At 39.3% G+C, this 13,196-nt stretch overlaps 1 protein-coding gene across 1 annotated transcript in view; it reads left to right on the top strand.

The window, feature by feature from the left end:
* SLCO5A1 (solute carrier organic anion transporter family member 5A1) overlaps nucleotides 1–13,196 on the top strand; it is a 76,065-nt gene that overhangs the window by 45,885 nt on the left and 16,984 nt on the right. Inside the window, exons 5-6 of the mRNA XM_039569628.1 lie at nucleotides 2,953–3,117; nucleotides 6,469–6,667. Coding sequence (XP_039425562.1) covers nucleotides 2,953–3,117; nucleotides 6,469–6,667 — 364 coding nt within the window. The remainder of the gene's footprint in view (nucleotides 1–2,952; nucleotides 3,118–6,468; nucleotides 6,668–13,196) is intronic.

The following is a 13,196-nucleotide window of genomic DNA, read 5'->3' as shown; positions in this document are numbered from 1 at the left end:
GCTTTTCCCTTACCATATATCAAGCAGTGGTCCAGCACATGAGTGAAAGAAAAATGAATACTGACCAGAGAAAAAATACTGTCAAAGATCATGAAAGGAAGAAAATTGCCAGTAGACTAGCAAACCAGTCCAGCAAGGCAAGTTTCAGTTTACTCTTAGTTATATGTTAGGTTATTGGGAAAAAAAACCCCAAAAACCGAGGATGTTTAAGATTTGAATTACTGCACAGAAATAGAAACATGTTTGCAGCCATGCTAAAAAATTGTTTTAGTTCTAGGAGTGTGATCAATAGAGGTTTATTAGTTTAGATGACAGAATGAGGGAAATTGCAAGTTCCTGTAGGTTTGTTTCTGATGCATGTGTGCAAAAACATGCAATGTCTTTTGAAGATGCCTTTCCTAAAAATCAAACCTGACAGGTTTAATAATGGCCTTGAAATGAAAGCCTAGGCCTATGGCTAGCCACGCAAAAGGAGTTTGACATAGAAATGTTTTAAAAGCATGATTGATTATGTAGTATAAAGGATCCCTAAAGTTTTTAGCATTCTTGCTTTTTACTACAATTACCTTTTTATTATACGTTTTTAAATTCAGAAGTGTAGTGTAGATGCTGTCACACAGGATTTGACGGTGATCATGGGAGGAAATCGGGGAAAGCCTAACTCTGAATGTGTGTTTTTATTTCCAAGATTCTTACTATACAGCAACTTTCCCTTGTATGCCAGACAATTGCTGTTTATAAACCATGAAGAGTTTCAACTCTCAAGTGCTCCAGGTGGCGTGTATTAGTGCGGCATGCAGAAATAAACTCACTATTTCATGCCAAAATTCACAGTAATCAGCAAAGCTGTTCTCTGTAGAACCCTCCACACGGGTGTAAGGGAACTTATGCTTTTTCCAAGACACTACATTTTATTTACTTATCAGTAGAAATCCCATTTCAAAATACCAATTAGTTTTGAAACGAGTAATGACCTTTAGCCTGAGTGCTCAGATGAGATGTAAGTATGAGTCAGCAGAAGTATAGCTCTAGATATAAACACCAGAGCAAAATGTTCATTAGCTCTGCAGTTCTTTGCCAAATTAATTCTTTAAATTCTTATTAGGACTGAAAATTCTAAAGCAGACATTTCCCTGAAGCTCAGTTTTACCAGGAGGGGCTAAACTTTACCAGGTATTATGATGTCTGGACCAGACTCTTTAAAATAATGGATTTAGCAAAGATCTTGAGTTCAGCTCTTGGCCAAGAGCTACCAGTTCATTTCTACAAAGAGCACTCAGTTCATCATCCTAATAAAATTATCTTTCTCTCTGTGATAATACCTTATTTTCTCTCACATTTTCAACCCAGGTGAGCAGCTGCCTCTAAGTAACTCAGTTTCCAGCAGGACCAATCCTCCTTTCTGCTTCCTGAGTCCTTTCTCACAGCAGCATCAGCATGGTCATAACTGTTTGCTCCTGTTGCTTCTATTGCAAACAGCACCCTTTTTTTTTTTTTTTTAAAACTGTAGGTGGTAAAAACCATTAAAATTCAAATATATGAGTGCTTCTTAATATGGTTTATTCATTAGTTATTTCCACCAAATTTTGTATTTAACATTTAATATGTTTCTTCATAGGGGTAGCAGAAGAGCATTTGACTACATTAAAATTATAAACCCAGTACTCATCATGAATTCAGTGTAAATTTTGACAGCTGGCATAAGCTAAGACTGGATGCAGTCAGACAACTTAAGTGCTAATTTGCAGCTTGATGAGTTTTGACATGACAAGTGAAATTCTGTTTGCTTTTATACAGATAACCTACTGGAGTCAGTGGAGAAAGTGATACAGATTTTTGTCTTGACAACTTTCAACATCAATACAATTCTCACTCAGTTGTTCTTGTTCAACATGTATTTCTAATGGGTGCTCTTGTCATTGAATTCAACTGGCTTTGATTCAAGCACTACTCCATTTCTGTACTGAGTGAAAAGCAAATGAAAAAATCTGAACTATAGAAGATTAGATATAACACTTAAAAAAAAATTTGATCTTGGGTAAAAAAAAGCCCCAAGGAAAAGAAGATGTGTTTAAAATCACAGCATCTAATCTGAAAAAAATTAAGTGCTGAATAGGTTGATGATAATTTGACATCACTTCAGGACTAAATTAGAAGTATGTAAGTGTTTAATTTAACTACAGTGCTGAATTTCATGGGGGTTTGGTATTTGATTTGAGAATAACTGCAACATCTATGAGTACTTTTTCGGTTTAAGTTAATGACATATTCTCATTTTTAATTGATTGCTTTATCCCTTCTGAGAATATTGAGTGGTATGTAATGTATGTTGAGATTCCTTGATATCATTGATGTAATTTTTCATTATGCTTTGTCTGCATCATTGTAAATGCTTTTAAATCATGTAGAAAAATGTTTAACTAAAAATATTTTGGTTCCCCTTTCAAATTAGAGTATTATTACCCCAGCTTTCCAAGCATGGTCCTTGAAGCAGAGAGTAACAGGGGGAGTATATGATCTTTTTTCCTCTTCTGGAGTGCAAAACTCAGTACTGTCAGTTCAGTGGTGTGGTATGTGTTACCTCACAGAAAATCTCAAAATAAGATATCAGAATAGCTCCAAAATCAGTACATCTTTCTGCTGTTTTTCTTCCTGTTATGGTGTTACTATGTAAGCCCTGTTTCTTCTGATAGTTTTTTAATACACACCTCAGTTGTGTTTGTGCCAAGTGGGAACGTGGCCCTGAGCGAGGCGGTGAGATGGGGTCAGAGCAGAGAGCAGGGGCTGCAATCCCAAGTATGCACTCTCCCTTCTGCCTAGCAAACATACCAGCTGCTAGCAAGCCATTATTGCCAGTCTGTCTCAAAGAAAATCAATTGGTTCTGTTTCAGTTTGCTTTTGTTTCTCGCTCATTCTTTATAACATTCGTTTGTCATTTTTGTCATTTTATAGAGCTTCCAAGAGCAGCTGTCAGGATCTTAAGCAACATGACATTCCTTTTTGTGAGTTTGTCATACACAGCTGAGAGTGCCATTGTCACAGCTTTTATTACCTTCATTCCCAAGTTCATCGAGTCACAGTTTGGCATCCCAGCTTCCAATGCCAGCATCTACACTGGTAAGGCATTGCCACATAGTGTTACCTTGCAATGGTTGGCTTTGGCTAATGGCATGAGTCAATGTAGGAGTGAACCAAAAATGTGTTTGTTCGAACAGGTGATTGGATCCAGCTTTCTGCATTTGGTTAGATATTCAGACTATTTTTTGATGTTTGTTACACATATTTTGTAAAATGTGAACCCATTTATATTGTTAAAGGGCTGGATTTTTTTTTGCATAAGCCTAGCCAGACGTTTTCTCATTTGTTGATGGTCTCCAAGGGGGAAAAAAACCAACAAAAACAATCTAGAAAAAACACAGACATTACTGCAATTTGTGTGCTTTAAAAGATCTCTTAAAACTGTTATTTTCTGGGAATTTTAATTCCTCTTTGATCTTTAAAATATCTTTATCTTTTTTTCCCTCAGTGACAAGTTGTCTATCTGTCCCATCCTTCAGTTATCTCTCTCCTCCAGGGTCCTGGTTTTTCCTTATTTACTTAGTAACATTGAGACAGCAATCTAGTCTAGGCACAACTCCCCAAATTCTCTCCTACCTGTCATTTCAGGAGACCCCTATTCAGTAGGTGTGGTGCTTCCGCTGCTGTGCCAGTGTACAGCCACATCCAACTTTTAATAGCACTACAGACCACAAAATTTTAAGCTTTACACTGCTCTGTGACTGGGAGAGATGGGAACTTTGCTACTAAAAGAGGCCAGAATATTGTGCAAAACTGGGGCCTGTGTCGTGCAGATGAGTTTCCTCCTCTTCTAGCTGCACCAAAGACATTTGTCTTTATAAACATCTTTTTAAATTCTCCATAGTGCTTTTCATATAGAAGGGCTGCTAATTGCTAGGCAGGTTAGTTCTTTGCTCCCTCATACTTCCAGGTACTGTGCCCAAGGAGTGATGGACTGGAGTGAGTTGTGGGGACACAGGTGAAGTATGGGGTGAAGCTGCACAGGGACATCCGTCAAAAAAAAGACAAAAGTGGCAGAAGGAAGAAGGAAGGCACACAAGCCTCACATGGGAAGAATTTGTCGCTTGCAGTAGCTGGAAGAAATGCAAGGAATTTCTGGAGTGTGGAGGGGAAAAGTCAGAGAAGCACCATGTGGTGCTTTCTATTTGAGAGTTTCTGGGATGAGATTTTCTTTAGGGCATGAAATCCCTGTGTTCTGCATATAAGGAGGAAACACTGACTCACGGGACCGTGATGCTCTCTGAAGCTTAGGGTAGCTACACACACAGGAGTTCTGCTGTAATGAGTGTTGATGGGATGGCTACACCATAGCTTGCTTCATTCTCAGGATAAACCAGAAACATTCCTGTCAGAAAAAGCACTCAACAGCCAGTACATTAAAAGAGCTAAAACTGGAAAACTGGTGTGAGCTTGCCCAGAGTGTGAAGATCTTAACATCTGTTGTTTCCCCTGTTATAAATTACTTGATAAAGACTATATAATGAACCAGAAGAAGATGAAATGTATCAGGCTGGATGTGTAACATAGACAAGTGGGCACTGCTTCTACAATCCCAACTCTTAAACTTTGCATTGAAGTCAACAGTTGTTAATTTTATAAATATTTTTTGTGGGAAGGATGGGAAAGGGAAACTTGGAAATTCTGTATTAGATTGCTACTGGCTAATACAGTAAAAGACATGACAAGTTCACAGATTTTCTGATTAGTAAAAGGAGAATTTACACGTTACTTACATTGTACATCTATGCTTAATACATACATTGCTAGCTGAGTACATATACTTCCTGAATCTCTTCAGATAAAGATTTTACTGGTAATTTTTTGTCTCCTAAGCAGCAATTTTTTAATTAAGTCGCAATTTCTTTCTGTTTTAAAAAGGCGCTGGCATTAATCATCATCAAAAAACACTGTGTGCCAAACTTCATGTCTTGAACTTGTGCAGCTTCTACATTTAGTTTCTGCTCTTGGGAGAAAGACTGGTTTTGATTCTGTGAAGACTTATTGTTCAGAATCTTCGCCATGTAATGACATTTTATTCTATAATGTCATTGGTGGTTAATTAACTTGTCACCTATTTTTCCCTCTTATTCTTGCTTCCACAATCTCAACATTTTGATAAATATAATGTCCCTTTCACCTTCAGACATATTAGCAGAGAATGAGTATGCTTTGCAGTAATGTTAAAGGTATTTGCAAGTGATAGTCTTACTGGCTTCTTTAAAAGACCAGCATCTTTAACAATTTAGATTATAAAGTTTAGCTTCTCAGTAGATGCAGCTGCCAAAAGTAGTTCAAATTCCATGTTACTGTGGAATGCGGTTTTATTGGCAAAGCCCTTATTTAAAGACCTTCTCACATGTCAGTGAGAAGCAAAAAACAAGGGAAGAAAAGTGCAAGACATTTGCTGACTTGCCACCACCTCAGGACCTGACAAGTGAGGACAACCTGGTGATGTGTTGCTGAACTTTATAACTGCAGCAGCAGAGCCACAGAAATTTCATAGGCACGTCTTTTGTGTCTTAAACGTACCCTAATTCTATTATCTTAATTTCTTTAATTGTGTTTGATCAGTTTGCACTCCACATAACTGTGCTGAGATGGAGTGCTGAGGTAGGAATCATGGAATCACAGAATCATTAAGGTTGGAAAGGATCTCCAAGGCCATGAGGTCCAACCTTGGACCAAACACCACCATGTCAATAAACCATAGCACCAAGTGCCACTTCTGGCCGTTTCTTGAGCACCTCCAGGGATGGTGACTCCAACACCTCCCTGGGCAGCCTGTTCCAATGCTTAACCACCCTTTCAGTGAAGAAGTTCTTTCTGATGTCCAGCCTGAACCTCCCCTGGCCCAGCTTGAGGCCATTTCCTCTTGTCCTGATGCTAGTTGCCTATGAAAGTGCTATTCAGCTTAAGTATGTGGAAGGCAGAAATTGCAGCCAGGCTCGTGTGCACTCGCAGCTGGGCAGGGTTCTGGGGTCCTGCCTGGGGTTAGTGCTTGCATTTCACTGGAATTAATCATGAGAGTGGGAAGAGGAACATTTGTGTCCAAACCTGGATTTTTTTCAAATTTTCACTAGTTAAACTGGACCTATATGTAGCCCTTCTCCCCATTCTAAAATAAATACAAAACAATGTTTCTGCTTGTAAGTACAATAGTTCTCTTATAGTGCTTTGGCTGCTGCTGATATGATAAGGAGGCTTTTATAAATTCTTTGACAACACTCCAGAGGTTTGAAAAGCCTGACTCAGTTTGCTAGCAGAGAATCAGACAATGGTGACCTTAGTGCAGCATTTGCAGTCATCTAATTACAGAATGAAACCAATATTTATGTTTTATACCATTTCTGTAGGTCCTGTTTTAATGCTGTTTGAATTTCTTCCTGGTAGGTGTGATTATTGTCCCAAGTGCTGGTGTTGGTATTGTCCTAGGTGGCTACATTATAAAAAAGCTGAAACTCGGTGCAAGAGAGTCTGCAAAGTTGGCTATGATCTGCAGTGGTGTCTCTCTGCTGTGCTTTTCAACACTCTTCATTGTTGGATGTGAAAGCATTAATCTAGGGGGAATAAATATACCCTACACAACTGGGTAAGTATCTTGGATGATTATCTCTGGCAAAACCAGCTTTTTCCAGTAAGCCTGATCTAGAAATGTAAAAAATGCTGATAGCTGGTGTACTAAGGAAGCCACATATTCATATGAGAATTTAGTGAGTATTGTGATGTAAACATGTGCTGTGAGTGTGTGGCCCTTGTTTTTTACATCTGGTTTATAATGCAGTTTATGTAGTAACTCACCTTTTTGAGGGGTGAGAAAATGCATTAGAGTGGCCTTCAGTGATGCAGAAAAATAAGAATAGTGTCCTCTGTAGATTACTTAGAATTTACTTAGTGTTTCAAAATGTTTTCTGCTGATAAAAATTGTGAGAAAACTAAGTGGATTATGAAGATTATTTCTGAATGGGTTTATTAATTACCACCTTAATAGTGTCTTAGGTTTACAGTCCCTATTTGAGAGGAATCACTTGGGCATGTGCTGTCAACCTTAGTGGTGTGCACTGCTTCTGAACTCCATAGTAGTTGTGTAAATGTCCTCCAGCACTTGCTGGATCATCAAGACAGCAACTGGACCATATTCCCTAAAGTTACATAGAGAGTGGAGAGAACTGCAATGAGGTAGAAGGTGTGGATATAGGAAGGACTTGGGAGTGAGGAATTTAGGCTTGGCATTAAGAAATGCATGGAAGGGCATAAAAAAAAAGAAAAAGGAGGGAAAGCAGTGTGGTAAAACTTGAGACATTTTCACTGGAAAGGGATTCCATAGAAGCCTGATCATGAGCTTTTATTTTCTTTCTTACTTTGTACATGAGATTTTCCTCAAAATTGCCTTCTTCATGTAGGTTAAACACAGGAACAGAGTAAGTGTTTGGAGAGTGTGAACCTGTCTGAAGGAATGTTATTTCCCTTTGCTTTTACATCAGAGCCATGTCTGCCTTTTAATTATGACCAGGTGCTGGGTATCAGATCCATTTGTATATTTGCTTTGAGGGCTCAGCTCTGGACTCTTAATATTTTGAAGAGACTAAAGAGTGTGGAGCAGAAAAAGAGATAATGAAATGGAGGAAAAATACAGTGGGGCAGAGGGATAGCAAGTGAAAAACAAAGAGGTAAAATGGGAAGCAAGGAAGGAAGAAAATAGGCACTATTTACACAGAGAATGTTTTGCATTGCTTGTTGCTGGGTGTTACTACACTGGTGTCAAACCTTAATGCTAGCACAAAGAAAACCAGCAGCTCAAAGTCAAGAGCTGATGAAAAGCTGTTGCTCCTTTGTATTCCTAAGACCTAGAGTTAAAGCTTGCTACTGAGCAGCTGTCAGTAGAAGGAAGTAGCATGGTGATATAGCCTCATCTGAGTTTAGTGGGCTGAAGGAGAGAAGAGGGATGGGAAGGGGGTGGAATGCTTTGATTGTCCACCTGCTGTTAATGTTTATGACAGCCTGTAGGTGTAGATGAAGAAATGAGAGTTAATAGGAATGAAAACATAAATTTCAGATAGGAATTAGTCGATCTGTGTGGCAAGTCAGAATATCCCTGCCTGACTGATGAGATGCCTGTACCTTTCTGTTTGGGGAAAAGTCCCATTTGGTTTAAATCTATTTCTAAGCTGAAGACAAGGCATACTATTGCCATGGAACATATAGCCTTCATGTTGGAATTGTAAGATTATCTAATATTTTTTTAGTAATAGTGTTTGCAGTAAATACATAGCATGAATTGAAATAGGCATCAATTCACAGCTGTTGTGCAAGTCTGCAATAGCATTACTTCCTTACCACGTTCATCTTACTGTTCTTACTGAGAAAAGAAATGAGAAATAGTAATGGCGAAATTCTCACAAATTTTGATGTAAATAAGTTCTTTGAAATCAGTATAAAAATCATACTGGCTGTAATGTCATCAGAAATTGAGCATTATCAGCATGTTATAAAGCATGATTCAGCCAGATTTTTGTAATGCAGAAATTTATTTATTATCAAAATGATAATAAAAAGGCAGCACTACACATAAATTAATCTTGAATATCTGATGTGATAAACATTCTCTTAATCCTCATTTGATATCTTCAAATCACTTACTTAGTAGGCAATTCTTTAACTCAGCCATCAAAGAATGTTGTTGGTCATGGAATAAAAAAGCATGCTTTCATTTCGAGGTTTAATAAAACACATACTTCATTTTCTGCTTTGAATGTAGTGCAGCATATGGACATCAAGGGCAGTTCAATGGGCAAGATTGGATAGGCAGAGCAGTATAGCTGCCTGGTTTGGGATAAATATATTGCATGATGCTCTAATTGCCATTAACATGGCAGTGCCAGGCCTGATACCTGAACTACCTGCACTGGCAGCAACCCAGAGATCTCAGCTGCAGTGGGCAGTGTAGACATACCCTGCAGGATAATTTCTGGACAAATATATTCATTTCTACATTTACATGTAGATCTGTGTGTACAATCTATATGCATTTAAACGTACAGTTTTTAGTTTGGTGAACTGAGCCGTAAACCACTACAAAGGAGAGGGATGACCTGGGTTTCAGTTAATATAGAAGTATGTGGATAGCAGTACTCAGAAAAGTAGGCAATGACATTTCATAATTCAGTATATTTCATAACTCAGTATTTTTCTAACTGTTCTGGCTCTGAGGAAGTGGATGGGACCTGGAGGCAAGCACAGATTAGAATATAGTAGAGAGGATTTTCTGCTGTTTTATGTTGGGCACAAGCAGTTTTCCTGGTGTTGGCATGTCATCAGCATTTCTGTTATCAGGAAGATCAAGGGCACCTTTGTGTTATACACTCAGCATTTTAGAACCTATTGTTCCATGCCCCTGCCTTGTTCTGAAGGCATGTTTGATATTTGAATTGCAGTGTAAGGAGCCTTATGTCAGACCACAATATGGCATCCCTTCTCTTGCACTGTAACAGCACCCAGGTGGGAAGCCCTGAACCAGTGAATTGTCTTCTTGTCCATATGGCTTTTAAATGTTTCTAAGGAGGGAAGCTCCATAGCCTCCCTGGGCAACCTGTGTCACCACTCAGTCACCTTCACAGTGAAAACTGTTTTCTGGTGTTTATAGGGAACCTCCTGTGTTTCAGCGTGTGCCCATTGCCTCTGTTCCTGGACACCACTGAAAAGAGCCTGGCTCCATCCTCTTTGCATCATCCCTTCAGGTGTTTATAGGCATTGATGAAATCCCCCTGAGCCTTTTCCAGGCTGAACAGTCTCAGCTCTCTCAGCTTTTCCTCAGAGGAGAGATGCTCCAGTCCTTTCATCATCTTAGTGGACTTGCACTGGTCTCTCTCTAGTATGTCCATGTCTCTCTTTTACTGGGGAGCCCAGAACTGAACCCAGCACTGCAGGTGTGGCCTCACCAGTACTGAACAAAAGGGAAATAGCAGATATCAGCTGCTTTGGTTTTTTTCAGACCTGTCTCTTGCATGTATTGTGGTATAAGGCAGCTAAACAGCCTCCGTGGTGAGCTTACTCATAGTGACAGATTCCTGGATTAGTTCAGTTCCATCTCTCACATTTCTGATATGTAATGAATTAAAGCAGACTCTTTTTGATTGCTTTGTGTTGTTTTGGTGCAATTAAAGTTTAGTTAAAGCATGCAATTGACTTACTGATGTATTTTACATTAAAAAATATTTATATTCTTCCTCTTGTACCACCAGTTTGAGTTTCTGTTATTCTTGTATCTATTTCAGTCCAATCAGCCAGTGGGATCCCTTAACTTGAAAGCAGTGACTAATTGGGTCAGAACAATAACAACAAAGAAGGAATCCAGCTAACACAGTGAGAGGGTCCCTTGTTTGACAGCTACACAAAAATTGCATCATTGGTGCAATTCCAGCTGCTTGCCAACAAGGAGACTGCAGATCTCTACCATCCAGAATATCCTGCAATACCAAACCAAAAGTATTGCTATCAAATTAAGATAATCCTTTTTATCATATAGCCCAATATTTAGCTTATAGAAATTATGTGGTGAGGTTATCTCCTTCCCTTTGTATTTCCTTGGTCCTGTAGGTTACTACAGTGATACAAATAAAACCATGTGCAAAATCAATTATTTGTTTAGATGTTACCAAAATATAGTCAGACTTTTTTATTTTAAACTGCATTTAATTTAAATTGTAGCCTTGTGGGAAGAGGGTCCACTTTTTTTCCCCCCAATATATGTTCATTGATTGCCAGTACAGTGATGTTTTCATCCAGGCCTAAGTATGTGAAATAACAGGTCACAGCTCTAAAAACTCCAGGCAATAAGTCTCATATTTTCCCTTTTTCCCCTTTACTCCCATACCATAAACCTTCCCTGGACTAATAGTTGGAGAGGAAAACAGGATTTAGAAAAAAATGTTAGAGAGTAGAGTCCTTTTCATTGTTAGTCACATCTAATAAAGGTCTTCTCTTTATCAGCTTTACTAGCATTGTGTCATGGAGACACAGAACAGTCTCCCTGAGAAGTGAACAAATGCAATTTGTCAGATGGGGTTCTGGGTTTTGTCCCAGCACACGTTTAGCAAACTTGCAGTTAGTTGAATCTTATTAATGGAAGCAGCAGCAGCATTGTTTGTAGTTGAAAGAATAATTCAGGAAGTGCTGTCATTTGGGGCTGGTTTTTCTTCGTGTGCTCGTGCATGACTGGTGTCCTTGGCAGCTCAGGTGAAGCAGTTTTGCAAGTTGGCAGCATCTGCACCTGCTGAAACAAGCAGAGCAGCTCTTTCTCAGACATCCCATGTTTCTATAGCAGCTGCTACATTGAAACTAGGCTGCTTTTCCCACAGATCAGCTCATGAGCAGGACAAAGTAGCTGTGGTGCAATTTCCCTAAGAACCTGCTCTTAATGGCAGATGCAGGTAAATTTGTGATGTGCTGTGCTGTGATTCAGGGATAAATGCTCTGTTTTCCTTTGTGGAGAGTAGGCAGCCTTCCAGTGCCAGAAGGCAGGATTAGTAGAGTGCTTTGGTTCAGCTTACTTCCTGAAAAAGACATACCTTCAAGAAAAAATGATTCCTTCCTGAAAGAAGTGTTCAAGAAAACTGTTATGGTATATGCTATGTGGTTGATCCCATATGATGAAAATGGGGTTACATAGACACTTGTTAGTAGAGATTTCATGTCCCCAGCATCTGAAACTCCTTCATCCTTCATTTTTTTGCCACCACTGAAAGAGGAGTGAACAATGAGTAAACAGAGAAGGTAATGAAGAGGAAAGCATGAGCCTCTTACAACTGTCTGATAATGAACTTTTGGAAATGGAATTAATAGATGATTTTGTGGTTTACATGTTCTTGAAAGGATGAAAAAACACAAACCTCTCTGTGTGCAAGGTATTTGCTCTAAGTAACAAAAAGAAATTCCGCAAATAGGTGATATGCTGGGGGCAAAAGGTGGTGAAATCTGGAGAGACGGAGCTTGCAGTAACTTGTTACTAATTTGAGCATATTTGCTTTGTGTAAACTTAAATCTTCTTCCAGGACAAAGAAAAAAATGCCGCTGAGATTAAATTATCACAGTGGTCTCAGTTCAGTTTCCAGTTTCATGCTTCTCATTTCTTGCACGCCTGATTTCTTTCACCTTTTTTTTAAAGCTGGTTTCCTAACCTCTGTGTCATGGTAATGTTCAGCAGTGCAGCTGCAGGGAGTTAGCTATGTAAGCAGAGCAAGACAGGGAATGGGTTCTCCTGCCTGTGGAACAACCCTACCCACCTGTTGCTGAGAAGCGTTTTAGGTGGTGGAGGGATAAGAGGTCAGAAGAATGTGTCCTGCATGGTGGGAGAGGTTGGAGTGTGGAACCCGAGCTGTGCCTTTCCTGGCAGTCTGGGCTGTCCCTGGACCTGATCCTGTGCAATGTGGCAGAGCCCTGCTGTCAACAGGAACATGGGCACAAGGGCCTTCAGTCTCTTCTTATGCCAAGTATTCTGGCATCTGGGACATCCAGCTCAGCAGGCTGACTAGGATTTCGTAAAACTCCACAAATGCTGCCTCTCCTGTTGGTGCGAAAAGCTTTCCTCACTGTGCTGCTGAAATCTGTATGTTCCTGAGGAATGTTTTGATGATTTGGTGTTTTTTCCATTGGAGAAAAAGTTCTGTTGAGAGACTACTGGAAAAGTCTGCCCTTTGCTATGTGATGTGTTGTTGCACACTGATTATTGAAATCCAGCAGGATATAATATGACAAATTTCAGGTGATAGCTGAGAAGGTGGCAGAACCACTACCAGTCCTGGATATTTAACTTCCTGCTCAAGCTGCAACTTGTTTCTAAAAGTGTACCTTGTTTGTTTATGGAGCAAGAAACAAAACACTCAGAAAGGCTTTGGTTAGCATCCAACTAGACCATAAAGTGTAAAGTAGCTCCAAGAGCTAAATTTGTGAACCTGATTTGTGTGATCAGTAGACAGTCAATAAATATTTGAAAGCTACTTAGTAATATTTAATTGTCTGCTAAAGTGCACAGCTGGGAAGACAAGCATATTCAGCAAAAGCAAATAGTGGTGTATAAATACAAGAAAACCAGTCAAGTGGAATGCTCTGAGCAGCAGTCGTGC

Source organism: Corvus cornix, chromosome 2, assembly GCF_000738735.6.
Source record: "Corvus cornix cornix isolate S_Up_H32 chromosome 2, ASM73873v5, whole genome shotgun sequence".
NCBI lineage: Eukaryota > Metazoa > Chordata > Aves > Passeriformes > Corvidae > Corvus > Corvus cornix.
The sequence above is the reverse complement of the archived record's forward strand: the minus strand, read 5'-3'. Positions and strand labels throughout refer to the sequence as shown.